Here is a 19,688-nt window from a genome sequence, read left to right as displayed (position 1 = left end):
AGAAGAAATAATTATTAGGATTTGAATGGCTATTCGGTGATTATCTTTCTAAACGAAAAAATTGTTTTTCCAACATCTCCCCAAACCAATCGTGGAATTCGGCTCATGCCAACTGAAAAAGACTAACCCAGAAGCTGTGATTGTCAGTGAACGTGAAACTAAAGGGAAGTGATTGAAAGCAAAGTTCTAATAACAACTGGAGACGACAGTGTTACTTTGTAATCACCTACAGTCACTGACATTATGTACATTTCATTTTTTGTCACTATGCCAATGTCACTTCAGAGGCTTAGAGTTCCATCAGGAGGGGGGAATAAAGTTAGTCAGTTTAAAGTTTGAGATGTTGGGTTCGTTATTCATGGTTGATTGTTCATGAAACAATAGGCTTTTTTCTTCGGGGAGCTGAAATTCTCTCCTTTCTAATAATCACAGCCGACGTGACCATGGTGTGATTTGATTAATAAAACTTTGCACGTTTTGCAACAGGTTGTCACTACTACTCTACTTGTACTATATTAACAGTTTTTTGTTGTTGTTGGCGGGGTAGTTAACCAGGTTTATGAACATAGCAGGTGCGGATTCATCTGTACTTGTCACCTGACTGTGAAATCTCCTGTCGATATTGTAACCATCGCTATAGAAATTCTCGAAATTTCCTCAGAATGTGCATGGTTGCCGGTTAGTCAAGTGGTACGATTCTCGCTTCTGCTTTTCCTTAAGATTATAACTGGCAACACGATTTGAGGAAATGATTCCAATTAAAACATTTGTTAACCATCGTCAACCTTAAAAGCAATTTGCAGAACGCTTCTGAAGTAGTTATGAAATAAGATGAGCATGCGTATGATAGCCATTAAATGGTGGGACTGGTTCTAACAATTGCAGATGGGAAAAGTGCTCCAAATATAGCTGCTACAGACTATCTACACTAAGAAACTAACTGCAGAATGTCTTCAAAACTGAAGCTAAAAATTGCACCATTGGTGAGATTGGGGGAGGTGGATAAAACGAGTGATGGCAAACTCTGGAAGCTGTGCATGTTTGGCGAAAACACTGAACAGCCGGACAACCTGTAACACTTTGCATTCGCGGGAAATAAAACAAAAACCGCAATCGGCGCTAAATCACGGCCCTTGTTACAAGAGATTTCCTCTCAGTTGTTTGCTTCTCTCTCTCTTAAAGGCGCGGGGGAAGCAAAAAAAAAAGGAGAAACGATAATTAAATGAATTGCGGCTAATAAAAGGGGAGGTAAAGCGTGGGTTCCCCTCGCAAAGTTTCAGCGAAACCCTCGCCTTCAGGTTCTTACCCTGGCTGCTCTGGATGAGTAGGGATCTTCGAAGAGTGCCCAGATCCGGGGTTGCCACCTCTTCCATCGGCCGGCCTTGCCCGGAGCGCCCGGGCTGCACTCCTCGATGCCCAGCCTCCTGTTGAGCTCATCCTCCTCGTCCGGCTCCGGGGGCTCGCCGTTCAGCAGGTCGGGCGCTTCGAAGATGTCCAGCGCTTCCTCGGCGTCCCGGTGCTGCCTGTAGGTCATCCAGCAGCAAGGCTCCACGTCGGTCTCATCGATGCCCCAGAAGGCGAGCTCCTCCTCGAAGAGGGGCCCGCACACATCAGCCGGGCAGTGCAGCTTGCCCGTCCGGTAGTAGTTGAGCACATAGGCGAACACTCCCGGGTGGCGGTCGAAGAAGTACTGGTTAACTCGGGGGTCGCAGTCAGGGAGGCTCTGCCCATCCGAGTCGGCGAGCAGGGCTAGCCGGGTCCCGGGCAGCGTCTTCAACGTGGTCCTGTAAGTTTCGTGCCGAGTTCCCCCAACATTGAGAACTATCCGCTCGTTGTCGTCAATCTTGCCCATCTCTCCGGCTCAGACATGACTCGGAAACGAAGACCCGAAGCTGTGAATTGTTTTTTTTTGTTGTTTGTTTTGAGGTGGGGGTTGGGGAGGGGGGTGGGGGGAGGTTGGCGTGTGCTGTGTGTGTGTTATTTTCTCTCTCTCTCTCTCTGGCTGTGTTTTCTTTTACCCCCCCTCCTGTGAAACCACCAAGTCGATGGTAAGGTTAGCTGCTATCCCCTCAGCGCCTTCCCCATTCGCATCTTGCCAGACAGTGAGGCGGGCAGGTGAAGTCAAACGGAATGACAGTTCTGCTTAATATTGATCAGTCACCTCTTTTCCCTCCTCGGAGATGCAGTCGACCTCTATGTGCGAGAGAGAGGGAGGGAGGGAGAGAGAGAAGTGATGGTCTTATTTCCAGAAAGTACGTGACCATATTTTCCCTCCATCAAAAAAAAACACACACACCAGACAACACCCTACTCCCGACAACCACGATGCAGCTTCTGTGCAGATTGTGTGTTTTTTAACATCTCTCCCCTCTTGTTATTTATCAAACTGCCTTTTGAAAGTCACTGGGGAGAACAACGCGTTTGCAGATAAGACAACCAGACATTTTTTCCCCCTCTGTTGTTGTTTGTTAGATATTCGTTTAGTGTGGACTTGCGGAAAGACGGTTTAAATCCTAGTGGTCTCCAGGGCTGATGCTAAAAGCAAAACTCAAACACACACACACACACACCGACAACCTGCTGGATGAGAAAGGCGCATTTACAACGGCATTTACAACAAACCAAAGCATTACCCTCAGGTTTCAGACATGGATATGTTTGCTTCCTTGCAACACTCCGTGCCTGTTTTAATCGAGACTGAGCTTTCTGAAGGTTTCTTCAAATACAAACCCAGCAAATAAATGAATGACTTTCACGATATCAGTTCGTGTACGCGTTCACTATCTGTCAACGTCGATCAACGTGAAGCGGAAAATAAGCTCCCAATTCATACATGTATTTATGTAATAAACCACAACAGCGATGAGACTGAGGATCCTTTGAAGACATCTGTTGAAGTGTCAATCTGTACAGGTTTGGTTTTGGAGTGAGTACACACTAGCAGCTCAACATTTAGGAAAAATGTCGGCAGCTAACCTTGTAACATTCTCAAGTACCATCAATCACAAATAGTGTTAAACTTTTGTTTCCTCAAGCATTCATAGTTGTCAAGGTTGAGGGTGCCTGGTTCAACAGATGGAGAAAAAGCGGCCTCTAGCTTCTGGTGAACCTCTTGCCAACTGTCAGCAGCAGCAGCCGACACCAATCTCATAACAGAGGAGCTGTAACTGTAATTTTAACCACTCTATATTTCTTCCTCGTGGAATCATTTTACCAGTAGATAAATTTTAATGGGGTCCATTCAGTCAATATAAGTATCGATTAATTACATTGTGTTGAAATTCTCTAATCCACATCAGAATACTGTATATTAATAACTTCCCGCAACACGTTCCCCTGCTTTGCTGGAGAACCGAAATACAGTTTAAGATCGGTTTTGTCAGCACGTAGGGAACAGTGATAGGAAACCTCATAAATTGTTTCTAAAAATGTAAACAGAATGTGCAAACAAGTGGGAAGTGTGAAATTAAGGCAGCAAGACAGCTTCCACTCTTAGCTTCGTTGTTCACAAAACAAAGTATTGGAGGACTTGGATCTAGGTCGATCATTTTGTACTTTTTTTAGTTTTTAATTTCAGTGGTGTTTCTCTCTCGGTAATAAGGGTACGCCTTGTTATTTTCTGTACTACAGCAGGGTTATTACTTACCCCTCACAGATTTTTTAAAAAGTGCAAAACCCCAGCCAGCACTGCTCCCCTAGAAATAGACTCTATGTGTACACCGTTATGAAGTGTGAAACACAATTTATTATTCTGGTGCTGAGGTTTAGCTGCCTCCTTTTAAGTCACAAGGTCTATTTGCCTTTAAGAAAACACTGAGTGAAAGCATAGAATAACCTGGATTGTATTTGTTTCTATTTGAAGTTTAGTTGATAAGTTTGCTTCAGTGTCAGGCCTATATTCTTGATTTTTTTAAAAAATATGACACATAAATCTGACAGTGTCAAACTCAAAATATTACTGAGAGGTGCCTCAGGTGAGAGTTATAGGTACTTTTAATCAAGCTGCTCAGCAATGTTAATGATACACCCTGGAGTAATAGAGAAAGCGGAGCGAGATACTGAGATTGCAATGATTAGCCATGATCTTCTGAATGGTGGTGCAGGCTCAAAAGGCCGAATGGCCTACTCCTGCATCGATTTTCCGTGAGTAGGTGGGATTTGAAAACAAGCTTTCTAACCTAGAGGTAGGAACCAGAACAGAGCCTCTAAAGGGGAGAGTTGCACATTAACTTCACGAAAAGCCAGCTAATGAATTAGAACCAGGACTTGACAGCTTCAGATACTTCACAATAGGCAGAGTCCAGGCACTTGCAAAATGAACCCTTTGCTGTTAGATATGACTGCAATTGGTAAACTTGTTAAACATTCTGAGTGTACTAATAGTGATGTGAACAACTAATTTAAGATAATCAGTCAATCTTGTAATGTGGCTCATTTATGCTTGCTCGAGGCACCAAACAGTCATAGAAACCTACCCTCTGCAAACAAAAGGAATTCGTCAAAGTCTTGCACCTTTTTGGGTTTAAGCATGGGAAATCAATAGTCCCCTGTCACTTTTTCCATGGCAATGCTTCTTCCAATCAGAGTTGACTGCAAATTCATCAGGACCATTTTCTCCAGTAGTATAAATTAAGACCATTTGAAATTTGGCACGCTTGCATTCGTCTTGATGGCAGCAAGAAAAAAATCTTCAGAAATGTGTCTTTTTCTTCAGCAATGTTCAATGTGGCATTTTAATTTTCTGGGATGGAATTCACCTGGTTCCTTTGCTTGCTTGTTAGTAAATTCCTATTGATCAAATTCTGTCCTGTCCTTTTCAAAACTTCTACTCCTTGTAGAGGTTTATAAAATCAGGAGGGATATCGATAAGGTGAATGGCAGTTGTCCTTTCCCTAGGGTGGGGCTTTCAAGATTAGGGGGCATATTTTTAAGATGAGTGGAGAAAGATTTAAAAAAGACATGAAGGACATATTTTTTAAACAGAGTTATTCGTGTGTGGAATGAACTTCCAGAGGAAGTGGTGGATGTGGGAACAGTTACAACATTTAAAAGACATATAGATAAGTACATACATTAGACAGATATATGGGTCTAGATCAGAGTGGTGCTGGAAAAGCACAACAGTTGAGGCAGCATCCTAGGAGCAGGAAAATCGATGTTTCGGGCAAAAGCCTTTCATCAGGGCTTCCTGATGAAGGGTTTTTGCCCAAAATGTCGATTTTCCTCCTCCTCGGATGCTGCCTGAACTGCTGTGCTTTTCCAGCACCACTCTCATCTAGACTGTGGTTTCCAGCGTCTGCAGTCCTTGTTTTTAACTAAGACAGATATGGGCCAAGCGCAGGAAAGTTGGACTAGTTTAGTCTGGGATTATGCTCGGCATGGGCTGGTTGGACCAATCGGTTTTTTTCTGTGCTGTGTGATTCTATGGTGCTCTATTCTTTAAAAAAACCTTGACTCATCCAATCTCATTTACTGTCCATTCTGTAACCTTCTGTTTCTTACAAAGGTCTTTTAAATGCAGACCAGAAGTATACACACTTCTCTTAAACCTGTCTATTTAAGTTCCTTCAGTTCAGCATTCACTTTGTTTAGAGCTGCAGGACCACCTTGGCCTAAATTACAAATAATACTCTTCTGCATCTTCAGCACAAGAGAATTATCCATTTGCTCATTAACTGTCTGGTTCTGATAACCATGACATATCTTTTTACATGTAGCGCCATCAAACATATGGCTCATTATGATTGGATTGCTTTCGAAGAAGCATTGAATATCACAATTAAAGCTCTGCAGAATTACTTACAACTACATTTTGAAATGAAATCCCAGCCTTTGCCCATTTATTCATGACAATGAAATAATTGAATCACTCAGTGACTACCTTCATTTTGCAAAGACTATCTTTCCCTTCAGTAAAATCTTATTCTCTCCATTCACAATTATTACCCCGGTGCAAATCCATCCTTGCTCTTTCAAGCTTAGGAAAACAAACTTCAGCGTGCCTGACAATCAGTTGGCTTAGCTATTGATCACCAGCTGAGGCTGGCTGATATTAAGTTTTACCAGGTCTTAGTATTTGCAAAACCAGATACTATGTTGGAAACATACGGAAGACAAAGATAACATCCAGTTGATTTTTCATCCAATCAGCTGTCTCCAGAACTCTCATATCTAATATTATGAGTGAGAAGCTCATTGATTTCTTTGTATCTCAATACATTTATTCAATTGACTCTCCCTTGTTAACTAAAACAAATTGCCCCCAGTGGGCCTTCATTCTAACCCTGAACTCTCATCTATCTTCACAATTCCTGTCATCATTCTTCCACTCCCTATATGACCTCATCTCATGTACTTTCTACTTCTAGAACTCCATGTCCACCAGAATAATGATCACTCAGCATCCCCTTTAGCTGCTTTGATATTGTAAATAGCTGCTCTTTGTCAAGCACTGCTCCACTTCATTTTCAAAACTGCTACCAATGGTACAAAGCATCCCATAATCAGTTCTTGTTGAATCAAACTGGAGTGGTATCACAAAACCTACAAATGAATTAGCTCAAGAACTGTAATTAAAGTCTAAAAGTAAATTGTGGTAATTTAGAAAAGTATATTATTAAGTAGCAGAAATAAGTGTAAGTCACAAGCAAGACAATAAAGTATATAAGTAAGACAAAGTAAGGTAAGTGAAGGAACATAATGTTAATGTAATGGAAATAAGTTTAAGATTAAGATTAGGAATGTCAGGTGAGCTCAGTCCCACGTTTTACATGGCCTGCAGTTTGTGGGAGTTTGTGGATGCTCCTGGATGACCACACCTGAAGGAAGTGCCATCAGTTTGATTATCTTGAGCACAGGGCTTTGGAGTTAGAGTGTCAGCTGGAAGCATAGCAGTGTATTTGTGAGGCTGGGAGTTCTGTGGATTGTATGGTTTTTGGTGGGGTCATCCTGCAGCTTAAGGATGTGTAATCAGAGAGGGAATGGGTAACCAGCCATCAGAAGAAACGTGGCAGGCAAGTAATCAGGAAATCCCCAAAGCACATCTCACTCAAGAACAGATTCTCTGTATTGGAAAACACTGAGAGTGGCAGTTCCTTTGGGGAGCCAGACCCCAGCTGCACAAAAGGGAAGCAGAATAAGAAGGAGAACAAGTTTGTAAGGAGATTCAATAACAAGGGGTACAGTCTGGTGTTTCTGTGGCAACAGATGTGATTCCAGGTTTGTGTAATGTCTCCCTGGGGCCAGGGTGAAGGATATCACTGAATGATTGCAGGGCACTCTGAAGGGAGAGGACAGTTAGATATCCTAGTTCACACTGGGAACAATATCGATTGAAAGAGAAGAGAGGTCTGCTATAAGGATTTAGGGGACTAAGTAGCAGATTATAAAAAAACCTGAAACAGCTGTAATCTCGGGATTACTCCCAGTCCTATGTACCCGTGAATATAGGAATTGGGACATAGAACAGATGCAATCATGGCTGAAGAGTTGGTGAGGGAGGGACAGTTTTAGATTCCTAGCCACTGCATCCATTTCTAGACAAGGTGGAACCTGTACAAGTCTGATATCCTTGCAGGGAGGTTTACTAGGGTGTTTGTTGGGGTAAAAGTAGAGGGTATTGCACAGACAACTATAAAAGAAGAGCCAGGTCAGTTGAGTAGACAGTGCAAATTTAGCCAAGTTAAGGCACAAGGGAGCATGGCAAGGCTGGATGGCTGTTAATTTCAGGAATCTTTTGAGTCAGGCAGCTGATTTGAAGGTGTTGAATAACACATGGGAATTTGGCATAATTGTTTTCATGGAGACATAGGTGAGGGAGAGGAAGGACTGGCAGCTCAATATTCTGAGTACAGCATTATTAGGCAAGATGGGGGAGTGGGAGTATAAAAGAGGAGGTGGCATTGCAATATTGACCAAGGACTCAGTTACTGCAGAAATGAGAGTTGATATCTTAGAAGATTCCTCATATGAGACAATATGGGCAGAAGTTAAAAGCTAAAGGGGGATAATCACTTTGCTGAGTGTATACTACAGACCCCAAACAAGGGGGGGGGGGAGATAAAAAGACAGACATGTGGGCAAATCTCAGAGAAGTGTAAAAATACTAGAGTAATAAAAGTAGGGGTTTATCATCGTTCCCAATATTAATTGGAACATACAAAGTGTGAAAGGTTTGAAAGGAACAGAATTCTTAAAATGTGTCCAGGAGAGATTTTTAAGTCAGCATGTACAAAGTCAAACAAGAAAGGGGATGGCGCCGGAACTAATTTTAGGGAACAAAGTGGTAGATGTGGCAGTAGGGGAGGGTTTCAGTAATAATGACCCCAAATCAGTAAGATTTTAGCTAATTTTGGACAAGGACAAAGATGGACTGGAAATAAAGGTTCTGAATGGGGAAAGCTGGTTTTAATAGGAATCCGGCCAATTTGGACAGGGGAGCAGCTACTTGCAGGAAAAGTCACATCGGAAGGGCATGGCCAATATGTTCCCATAAAGGTGAAGGGTGAGACTAACAAGCAGAAAGAACCTTGGATATCAAGGAAGGTACAGGGGTTGGATAAGAAGAAAAAGGTTATGGTAGGTTCTGTAGGCTCAACACTTCAGATGTGCTGAGAACTATGGGAAGTGCAGGTGGTTGCTAAAAAACAAAATTAGGAGGGCAAGGAGGGGACATGAAAGAGTCAGGCCCATAAGCATCCAAAGTTGGAAACTGTATGTGGAGTCAGAAAACATAACCGAGGTGTTGAACAAGTACTTTGAATCTAAATTTACAATAGAGAAGGACAACATAGGTCTAGAGATAAGGGAGGGGTGGGGCCATATATTTGAACAAATTAGCATTGAGAGGGAGGAGATATTCATAATCGTAGGAGATTTGCAAGTGGATAAATCCCCAGGCTCAGATAAGATGGGAAGCAGAGGACGAGATTGCAGGGGCTCTGGCATTAATTTTAACTGGAAGACAATTAATGTGGTGCCATTATTCAAGAAAGGTTGTAGGGATAAACTGGGAAACTACAGGCCAATAAGTCTAACATCAGTGGTAGGGAAACATTGGAAAACAATTTCTGAGGGAATAATTAATCTGCGCTTGGAGAGGTAACAAACAGTCAAGGATAAATCATGATTAATCAGCATGGCTGTACAGGGAGAAGATCGTGTCTCTCAATTTGATTGAATTTCTGAGGAAATGGCTTGATATGTAGCTGAGGGCAGCGCTACTGATGTTGTCTACATGCACTTAAGTCAGCCATATGACAAGGTTGCACCTGGCAGACTGGTTCAGAATGTGAGAATTTATATAATCCAACATTGGCAGGAAGCAGAGGGCAATGGGCAAAGGGTGTTTTCCTGATTGAAAGCCTATGTCCAGTGGTCTACTACAGAGTTCAGTGCTGGGTACTTTAATAATTGAGACATGACTGTAGAAGATATTGTTATGGACTAGGCCAGACCACTCAAAACATTCTTAACCAGGCAGTCCTAGACCTAACTTCGCAAATTGTTTTGTTAAGTGGACAGTGAAAATTACCCGGAGTAAATAGCTAGGTTGACTACTAGATTTTAAAACAGACAAAAAATTTATTCACAAAATTGCACAATGAAACACAAAGAACAGAATGAAGAACCCCTACAGAACTCAAACTATCCAGCTGGACTTAATTATGCTGTTCCGAATACACACAACAGTTCCAATAAGAAATCTCCCTTTAAATCCCAGTATAAATGGAACACATGTTTATAGGTTGAAGTTGAAGGGCAGAAAAGAGAGAGAGTTTCCACACAGTTCCCTGTTGAACTTCCCAGTTCAAGACTGAACTATAAACAGCTTAGCTCAGCTCAGCTACACAGCTGACTACACCCCTATCATTATACATGTCACTTCTAAAGCATGGTAAAAACAATGACTGCAGATGCTGAAAACCAAATACTGGATAAGTGGTGCTGGAAGAGCACAGCAGTTCAGGCAGCATCCAACGAGCAGCGAAATCGACGTTTCGGGCAAAAGCCCTTCATCAGGAATAAAGGCAGTGAGCCTGAAGCGTGGAGAGATAAGCTAGAGGAGGGTGGGGGTGGGGAGAAAGTAGCATAGAGTACAATGGGTGCGTGGGGGAGGAGATGAAGGTGATAGGTCAAGGAGGAGAGGGTGGAGTGGATAGGTGGAAAAGAAGATAGGCAGGTCGGACAAGTCCGGACAAGTCAAGGAGACAGTTACTGAGCTGGAAGCTTGAAACTAGGATGAGGTGGGGGAAGGGGAAATGAGGAAGCTGTTGAAGTCCACATTGATGCCCTGGGGTTGAAGTGTTCCGAGCCGGAAGATGAGGCGTTCTTCCTCCAGGCGTCTGGTGGTGAGGGAGTGGCGGTGAAGGAGGCCCACGACCTCCATGTCCTCGGCAGAGTGGGAGGGGGAGTTGAAATATTGGGCCACGGGGCGGTTTGGTTGATTGGTGCGGGTATCTCGGAGATGTTCCCTAAAGCGCTCTGCTAGGAGGCGCCCAGTCTCCCCAATGTAGAGGAGACCACATCGGGAGCAACGGATACAATCAATGATATTAGTGGATGTGCAGGTGAAACTTTGATGGATGTGGAAGGCTCCTTTAGGGCCTTGGATGGAGGAGATGTGGGCACAGGTTTTACAGTTCCTGCGGTGGCAGGGGAAATTGCCAGAATGGGAGGGTGGGTCGTAGGGGGGTGTGGACCTGACCAGGTAGTCACAGAGGGAACGGTCTTTGCGGAAGGCGGAAAGGGGTGGGGAGGGAAATATATCCCTGGTGGTGGGGTCTTTTTGGAGGTGGCAGAAATGTCGGCGAATGATTTGGTTGATGCGAAGGTTTGTAGGGTGGAAGGTGAGCACCAGGGGCATTCTGTCCTTGTTACGGTTGGAGGGGTGGGGTCTGAGGGCGGAGGTGTGGGATGTGGACGAGATGCGTTGGAGGGCATCTTTAACCACGTGGGAAGGGAAATTGCGGTCTCTAAAGAAGGAGGCCATCTGGTGTGTTCCATGGTGGAACTGGTCCTCCTGGGAGCAGATACGGCGGAGGCGGAGAAATTGGGAATACGGGATGGCATTTTTGCAAGAGATAGGGTGGGAAGAGGTGCAATCCAGGTAGCTATTGGCGTCGGTGGGTTTGTGAAAAATGTCAGTGTCAAGTCGGTCGTCACTAATGGAGATGGAGAGGTCCAGGAAGGGGAGCGAGGTGTCAGAGATAGTCCAGGTAAATTTAAGGTCAGGGTGGAATGTGTTGGTGAAGTTGATGAATTGCTCAACCTCCTCGCGGGAGCACGAAGTGGCGCCAATGCAGTCATCAATGTAGCGGAGGAAGAGGTGGGGAGTGGTGCCGGTGTAATTACGGAAGATCAACTGTTCTACGTAGCCAACAAAGAGACAGGCATAGCTGGGGCCCATACGTGTGCCCATGGCTACGCCTTTGGTCTGGAGGAAGTGGGAGGATTCAAAGGAGAAATTGTTAAGGGTGAGGACCAGTTTGGCCAAACGAATGAGAGTGTCAGTGGAAGGGTACTGTTGGGGACGTCTGGAGAGGGAAAAACGGAGGGCTTGGAGGCCCTGGTCATGGCGAATGGAGGTGTAGAGGGATTGCATATCCATGGTGAAGATAAGGCGTTGGGGGCCGGGGAAACGGAAGTCTTGGAGGAGGTGGAGGGTGTGGGTGGTGTCTCGAACGTATGTGGGGAGTTCCTGGACTGGGGGGATAGGACAGTGTCAAGGTAGGTAGAGATGACTTCAGTGGGGCAGGAGCATGCTGAGACAATGGGTCGGCCAGGGTGGTCAGGCTTGTGGATCTTGGGAAGGAGGTAGAACCGGGCAGTGCGGGGTTCCAGGATTATGAGGTTGGAAGCTGTGGGTGGGCGATCTCCTGAGGTGATGAGGTTCTGTATGGTCTGGGAGATGCTGACCACTTTGGCCTGAAGTCTCATCTGTTTACATATAAACAAAAAGCCTCTCAAAATCCTTTTTATCTCTATACCAAACAAGACTGATCAGAGTCCGACCCGCTTTATTGCAGCTCTGAAAAAAAGACAAGGACAGAGTCTCCTTGAGCTAAAGAACAGCTTTTAGCAAAAAAAGGGACTAGCTTTGTATCAATATGATCAGTAAGCTCACAGATGAAATGAAAATTGATGGTGTAAATAGTAAGAGGGAAGTCTGAGACTGCAGAACAATATAGATGGGCTAGTCAAATGAGCTGAACTATGACAGATGAAATTAATATCCAAAAGCATGATGTGATGCATTTTGGGATGACTTGCAAGGCAAGAAAATACACATTGAATGGCAGGGGCCTGGGAAGAACAATGGTTCAGAAGTGCATGTCCATAGGTCCTCAAAAACAGCAAGTTAGGCAGAGAAGGTGGTTAAGGAGGCAGATGGGAAACTTGTCATTATTAGTCAGAGATTGAATATAAGAACAAAATTATAATGGAAATGTAGACAACGTAATTTAGGCCAGTACTTTGTGCAGTTGTGGTGGCCACACTGCAGGAAAGAAGTGAATGCACAAGAGAGAGTAAATGGGGAGAAAGCTTTCAGCTTCATCGAGGGGTCAATAAGCAGAAGGTACAGTTCTAATTTAAGGAGAGGGAACTTTCAAGAGGATTGGAGGAAAACATTTATCATCCAGAAGTTTGTAGATATCTGGAACTGACTGCCTAAAAAGGTGTTACAGGCAGGAAACCTCAAGACATTTAAGTCTAATTTAGATGAGCATTTGAGATGCCATAGAATACAAGGCTATGGGTCGAGTGCTGGAATATGAGGTTACAATGAAGTCCAGAACAGACATGACGAGTCTTTTTCCATGCTGTAAAACCCTATGACTTTATAATACCAATACCAACCTTTAATCCCTTTCTCCAAATAAATAAACATTTTAGCTCTGATCTTTTTTCCCCTTCCCAGCTCTCAAAAGTATTTGAACAAATCCATCCAGTTAGATTGTTGTCCTTCTACTGCCACTTCAAGGACCAATTGTCAATGTTCAAGCAACATTGTGTGCATCAGTGATCATGGTAGGTGATGGACCCATTCCTCTTCAACCACACTGCTGCCTTAACTATCATTAATTGTTATGGGTGGCACAGTGGGACAGTGGTTAGCGCTGCTACCCCACAGCGCCAGGAACCCGGTTTTGATTCCAGCCTCGGGCGACTGTCTGTGTAGAGTTTGCGTGGGTTTCCCCCAGGTATTCCAGTTTCGTCTCACAGTCCAAAGATGTGCAGGTTAGGTAAATTGGATATGCTAAATTGTCCGTAGTGTTCAGGGATGCATAGGCTAGGTATATTAGCCAAGGGAAATGCAGAGTTATAGGGGTATGGGAATAGGTCTGGGTGGGATACTCTTTGGAGGGTCGGTGTGAACTTACTGGGCCAAATGGTCTGTTTCCACACTAGTGATTCTATGAAAAAAACATACCATTCTCCTCTAATACCTTTCTTCCTTCTTCCTGTTCTTATTTGCAGATGGATCTTGTGTGGTTCCAGGCTTACTGATCTGCTTAGAGCAGGGCATTTCTACCATCACCTCCCACCACTATATGATCATTTTGGGAACCTCCTCGGATTGTGTCCTGTCTCAACCCTGTCTTTGGAAACATCCAAGGAAAGGGGGACAACAGATGTCTTTTAACATCTCTTGTCACATCTTTGCTAACAGTCTTGGATGACCCACAATTTCTCCCAATTGAACATTGGAAAGACTAATGCCATCATATCGAATACCTCTACAAACTTTGTATACTTATGAGAAACTCCATGCTGCTAAATCATCAGTTTGAGGTTGATCCTGACTGTTCAATGCCTCAACATCCTAATTAACCCAAAGCAGAGCTTATGTAATCACATGTTTCTTTTACCAAAATGATTTATTCTCATCTTGATAATATCCCTCAGCTGTACACCACCCCAGACTAATATACCACAAAACCCTCTTCTCTGCTATTTTTAACTGCAGGCTCTATTATTCCAATGGCTTCCCAATAGATGTCTATCCTTTACTCCTTAAAACATCAGTTCATTCAAAGATTTTTATATCTACTTTATTTGCAACACTTCCTCCCAATTCCCTTCATTACAACAATGAGTGCATTTCGGAAATATTTCATTGGCTATAACATACTTTGACATATCCTGTGGTCATGGAAGGTATTAAATAAATATAAGCTTTTCTTTTCGTTCAACTATCACCTCAGTCTTTCTTGATCCAAGTTGGCTTTTGTTCTCCAAACACTCAAGCTAGAAATTCTCATCTTCAGGTGGAAATCTGTCCATGTTGCCATCATCCCCCTGCTCCTCCCCCTATCTCAGTAATCAAACATAGGCTGAAACTTTAAACATCTGACTGCAGCTTTTGCACAACTGCTTCTCTTTTCATCCTGTACTTAACATTCAGCCACATACACTGGAATTTCTTCTCTAATGTCCTCTGACAATAAGCCTCCTTCTCTCCTTTCAAAAAACCTTCCTTTTAAAATCAGTTTTGACATGGGGGCGGCACGGTGGTTCAGTGGTTAGGGCTGCTGCCTCACAGCGCCAGAGACCCGGGTTCAATTTCCTGCCTCAGGCGACTGCCTGTGTGGAGTTTGCACATTCTCCCCATGTTTGCGTGGGTTTCCTCCGGGTGCTCCGGTTTCCTCCCACAGAACAAAGATGTGCAGGTTAGGTGAATTGGCCATGCTAAATTGCCCATAGTGTTAGGTGCATTAGTCGGGGGTAAATGTAGGGGAATGGGTCTGGTTGGGTTGCTATTCGGAGGGTCGGTGTGGAATTGTTGGGCCGAAGGGCCTGTTTCCACACTGTAGGGAATCTAATCTAATCTAATCCAACATACTCTGATCAGCTTCGTAATGTCTTCACGGTTGTCTCACTTTACAACTGTCCTACGATAAAGCATCTTATGAACTTATATGACACCTTTTACATCGTAAAACATTTGATGATGATTGTTTCTATATTGAAAGGTGCTATGCAAATTCAGGCTATAGTTGTTATGTTAAGGTAGTCACTTATATTCCTTGTTGATGTCACTGGGATTGTTGTCCTAGTTTTACTTTCAGGGAATAGGAGGCTAATCACACACTTACCAGCTGCCAAAGCTATATATTTCACTTCTGCCTGCAGATGCAGGTTTGTGCAAATTGACAGGTAGGCACAGGCCATCTGCTGTTCTGACTGAGCCATGTGGTATTTCATTCATTCTTCCCCCTTCTCTTTCAAATATATTCATTTCAGAAAAATCCTATCAGAAAATGGATTTGGCAGTAATGCTGCTGAAGGTAATTTCAAAATAAAAGAATTTGCCACAAATGCCAGTGAGAACCTAACTACCAGCACAAGAAAACAAATAGAGAAAAGGTGAAGAAATGGCTGCAATATGCTTGCTTTCCCATGACTGTGTTCTGAAAATCAGCCTCTGCATACTTACTATTGCTTAATAACTGCAGACAGTCAATTCACATGAGCTTAATTATGAATGGAGGTCCTGTGCACCAGGAAATGAAACGAGGATGTCCCTGTCCTCAAATCCTCATTCAAAAAAAATCCTTCACCTATTTTGCATAAGTGCCTTTCCTGCATTTCATTTCAACCCAATAGTGTCAGCCTATAATAAGCTGGAATTTCTATGCAAGCTGGTATCACAACAAATGTTGGATGAATCAGGGAAAAAGAAAAAGTGCTATGAAATCCACATTGTAAACAGATAGACAGTGAAGAGATATTTGCCATTTTACATGCTGGTAGTTAATTTAAATGATTGCAGTATTTACTTCTCTATCTGCAATAGACAAGAAAACCACTATTTACTTTCTAGAGCCAATCACAAGTATTTATTTTAGTACACATGGGAGATTGCTTATCACAACAGCATTTATATACTGCACTTCATCCTATCTGCATCAACTTTATTTCACCAAAAGATCTGTCATTTTAAGAGTGGTTCCCTCCTATTGTCTTCTTTCAGCCCTCTGATCATTACCTGTGCATACCAAAACAAATTTGGCAATATAACTAGGTCTCTGTAACTTTCCTCATGTCCATTTACATTCATGTTTTAGCTGTTGCTCCTGATTCATCTCCATCATCTTTCCCTCCTTTACCACCTTCTGCCCCTTTCTTCTGTTTATGCTTCCTAGACCCCTTTTTCTTGTCATTCCCCCATCCTTTCTTTCTCCTCACTGTGATATTCTGGTTTTTCAAATCTGTAGTCTAACCATTCATCACTTACACTCCTACACTCTATCCTGAGCTTGAGCCCCACTTGGATAATCCCACGGTTTCTCTCTGTACCTCTTATCTCTCCTGCGAGCCTCTGAAGGGATAAACAGGGTGGTAATTGTTGCATGCTTATGAGCACAACTCAAACTATTTGTTCAAATAGCCTTACATTCACCAAACACAGGGAGAGTATTTTCTAACCTTTTCTCATTTCATCAATTCCTGTAAATGTTAATCCCATAGAGTCTTCCCACAGATCAACTTTCTTCACATCCCTCCAGATTATCCAGTCACTTGTGACTGAAGCCTTTGCTATCACGCTTGGATGATTTTACTGACCAATGGGTATTTAGCATAGGTGAATGGATAAATGACACCTTAATAAAGGACCCTCTCCTGTCTATTCCTTCCATCACTTACTACAACACAACCTCTACAATGAGTCAAGACAGCATTGTTTTTTTTCCCAAATCAAATGTTTGTCGTATTCTTCTTTTGAGTATCTCAACTTGTTTAAACTCAATCTTCAATCTTACAACAGTCCGGCCTTTGTTCTGCCATTTACCAGAATATTTCCATAACTACATCCACAAAATCATCACCTGAACCATGTATACAGAGTAATATCTTAATTGGTGCATCTAGGAATGCAGATTAATGACATTAAGTTTTCATTCAAATTTGGGGTTTGCATTGTGGTTCATCGTGAACAATCCCCTTCATGTTCCATCTGTTATTTATTTTGACAAGTGAACTTTGTGTGTGGTTAGAATTCAGGTAACTGACCTGATCCTTTGTTCAACCTTGTCGAGGATGAAAATGATTCAGTATACTTGTGAATAGTATGCCACTAGAGGGACACATTCCTAATGTTATCCATCTCACAGCTTAGAAGGGAAAAACCGTGGAGCTCACAGGGTAATAATCTGCTACTGCTGTGTGCGATGTCTGACTACTTCTGGGTACCTTATTTTCCACATCTACCCATGTGGTTAAGGGTTGTTTGCAGTAATTTGCTGCCTCCAATCCACCTTTGTCTTGGGCCTAACGATTGAATAATGGAAATGGATATACAACTGTAGAATATCTACAGAAGTTATACTGTTCTTAAATAACAATAAGGTTTATTGTGAGAGAGTAATAGGTACAAATATATTTGGTGAGGTTTGATTATTAAAACCTTAGGAGCTGCTACAAATTAATCTACCCCTTTTAAAAGCTAGAGTAGAACTATTTGTCCCACATCAGCAGACATCAGCAGAATGGACTCAGTCAACATAACATAAACAGAAACCCCTTTAGCACATTTACCATATAAAATATTTCCTGTCAGTCTTTTTCCCCATAGGTAACCCATTATACAGCCAAGCTCTGTTATTTTCTGTCATATCACTGATTTCCCCTACTAGAAAGAATTGCTTTCCAAGGAATTTATTTTGGAGCTTCTGACATTTGACCTCGTAAGTTTGCCTTTATTGTCAGGAGATTGGAGTTTAAAAATAGGGATGTCTTTTTACAACAATAGTAGATGTCAGCGAGACCACAGTGGAGTGCTGTGCATAGTTGTAGCCCTGTATTCATAGAACATAGAAAAATACAGCGCAGTACAGGCCCTTTGGCCCTCGATGTTACGCCGATCCAAGCCCACCTAACCTACACTAGCCCACTATCCTCCATATGCCTATCCAATGCCTGTTTAAATGCCCATAAAGAGGGAGAGCCCACCACTGCTACTGGCAGGGCATTCCATGAACTCATGACTCGCTGAGTAAAGAATCTACCCCTAACATCTGTCCTATACCTACCACCCCTTAATTTAAAGCTATGCCCCCTCGTAATAGCTGACTCCATACGTGGGAAAAGATTCTCATGGTCAACCCTATCTAAACCCCTAATCATCTTGTACACCTCTATCAAGTCACCCCTAAACCTTCTTTTCTCCAATGAAAACAGCCCCAAGTGCCTCAGCCTTTCCTCATACGATCTTCCTACCATACCAGGCAACATCCTGGTAAACCTCTTCTGCACCCGTTCCAGTGCCTCCACATCCTTCCTATAGTATGGCGACCAAAACTGCACACAATACTCCAGACGCGGCTGCACCAGAGTCTTATACAACTGCAGCATGACCTCAGGACTCCGGAACTCAATTCCTCTACCATTGAAAGCCAGTACGCCATATGCCTTCTTCACCGCACTATTTACCTGGGTGGCAACTTTCAGAGATCTGTGTACATGGTAACCAAGATCCCTCTGCTCATCCACACTACCAAGTATCCGACCATTAGCCCAGTACCCCATCTTTTTGTTACTCATACTAAAGTGAATCACCTCACACTTAGCTACATTGAACTCCATTTGCCACCTTTCTGCCAGCTCTGCAACTTATCTATATCCCGCTGTAACCTGACGCATCCTTCCTCACTGTCAACTCCACCGACTTTTGTATCATCTGCAAACTTGCTCACCTAGCCTTCTAGCCCCTCCTCCAGGTCATTTATAAAAATGACAAACAGCAATGGTCCCAAAACAGATCCTTGCGGAACACCGCTAGTAACTGCACTCCAAGATGAACCTTTACCATCAACTATTACCCTCTGTCTTCTTCCAGCCAGCCAATTCCTAATCCAAACCTCCAACTCACCCTCAATGCCATACCTCTGTATTTTTTGCAGTAGCCTACCATGGGGAACCTTATCAAACACCTTACTAAAATCCATATACACCACATCTACCGCTGTACCCTCGTCCACCTCCTTAGTCACCTTCTCAAAGAATTCAATAATGTTTGTGAGGCACGATCTGCCCTTCACAAAACCATGCTGACTATCCTTGATCACATTATTCCTATCCAGATGTTCATAAATCCTATCCCTTACAATTCTCTCTAAGACTTTGCCCACAACAGAAGTGAGGCTCACCGGCCTATAGTTACTAGGGTTATCCCTACTCCCCTTCTTGAACAAGGGAACCACATTCAGGAAAGGATGTACTGGCAGCTTGAGAGAGAGTTATTAGACTGATTTCTGGGATTAAGGGGTTGGCTAATCAAGAACAGCTAAAGAACATAGGTCTTTAGAAGAATGAGGGGTGCTCTTATTGAAACAGACACGATTTTGAAAGGACTTGGCAGAGTACAGGTTGGAAAGTTGTTTCTGCTAGTTTCCACTTCCGAGAAGCACCTGAATAAATAGGAAGGGAATAGAGGGATATGGATTCTAGAAATGAAGACAGTTTTAGTATGAAAGGGCAAAATGAGTTGGCACAGGCTTGGAGGGTTTAATGACCTATTCCTGTGTTATCTGGTTCTTTGCTGTTTGCTCTAGTGGAGGAAATTTCAAATTAGGGGATTTAGTTACAGAATAAGGGACATTCATTTAAGATGTAAAATTTTCAAAACTACAAAGGAATTTCTTCTCTCAGATGGAAGTGAACAGTACAGCACAGGAACAGGACTT

At 43.0% G+C, this 19,688-nt stretch overlaps 1 protein-coding gene across 9 annotated transcripts in view; it reads right to left on the bottom strand.

The window, feature by feature from the left end:
- LOC140457898 (voltage-gated potassium channel KCNC2-like) overlaps nucleotides 1-2,923 on the bottom strand; it is a 196,797-nt gene extending 193,874 nt beyond the window's left edge. For 4 of the 9 annotated variants that reach the window (XR_011953412.1, XR_011953413.1, XM_072551655.1 and 1 more), the window contains exon 1: nucleotides 1,307-2,920. Coding sequence is in view for 7 of the 9 variants with exons in the window: in XM_072551655.1 (XP_072407756.1) it covers nucleotides 1,307-1,852 (546 nt within the window). In the remaining 2 variants the exon portion in view is untranslated. Of the gene's footprint in view, nucleotides 1-1,306 lie in introns of all 9 variants that reach the window. The other 5 variants (XM_072551651.1, XM_072551653.1, XM_072551656.1 and 2 more) reach the window with 4 other exon arrangements.
- Between the last annotated feature and the right edge of the window lie 16,765 nt (nucleotides 2,924-19,688).

This window comes from Chiloscyllium punctatum, chromosome 32, assembly GCF_047496795.1.
Source record: "Chiloscyllium punctatum isolate Juve2018m chromosome 32, sChiPun1.3, whole genome shotgun sequence".
Classification (NCBI taxonomy): Eukaryota; Metazoa; Chordata; class Chondrichthyes; order Orectolobiformes; family Hemiscylliidae; genus Chiloscyllium; species Chiloscyllium punctatum.
This window is presented reverse-complemented; position numbering and strand designations above follow the sequence as displayed.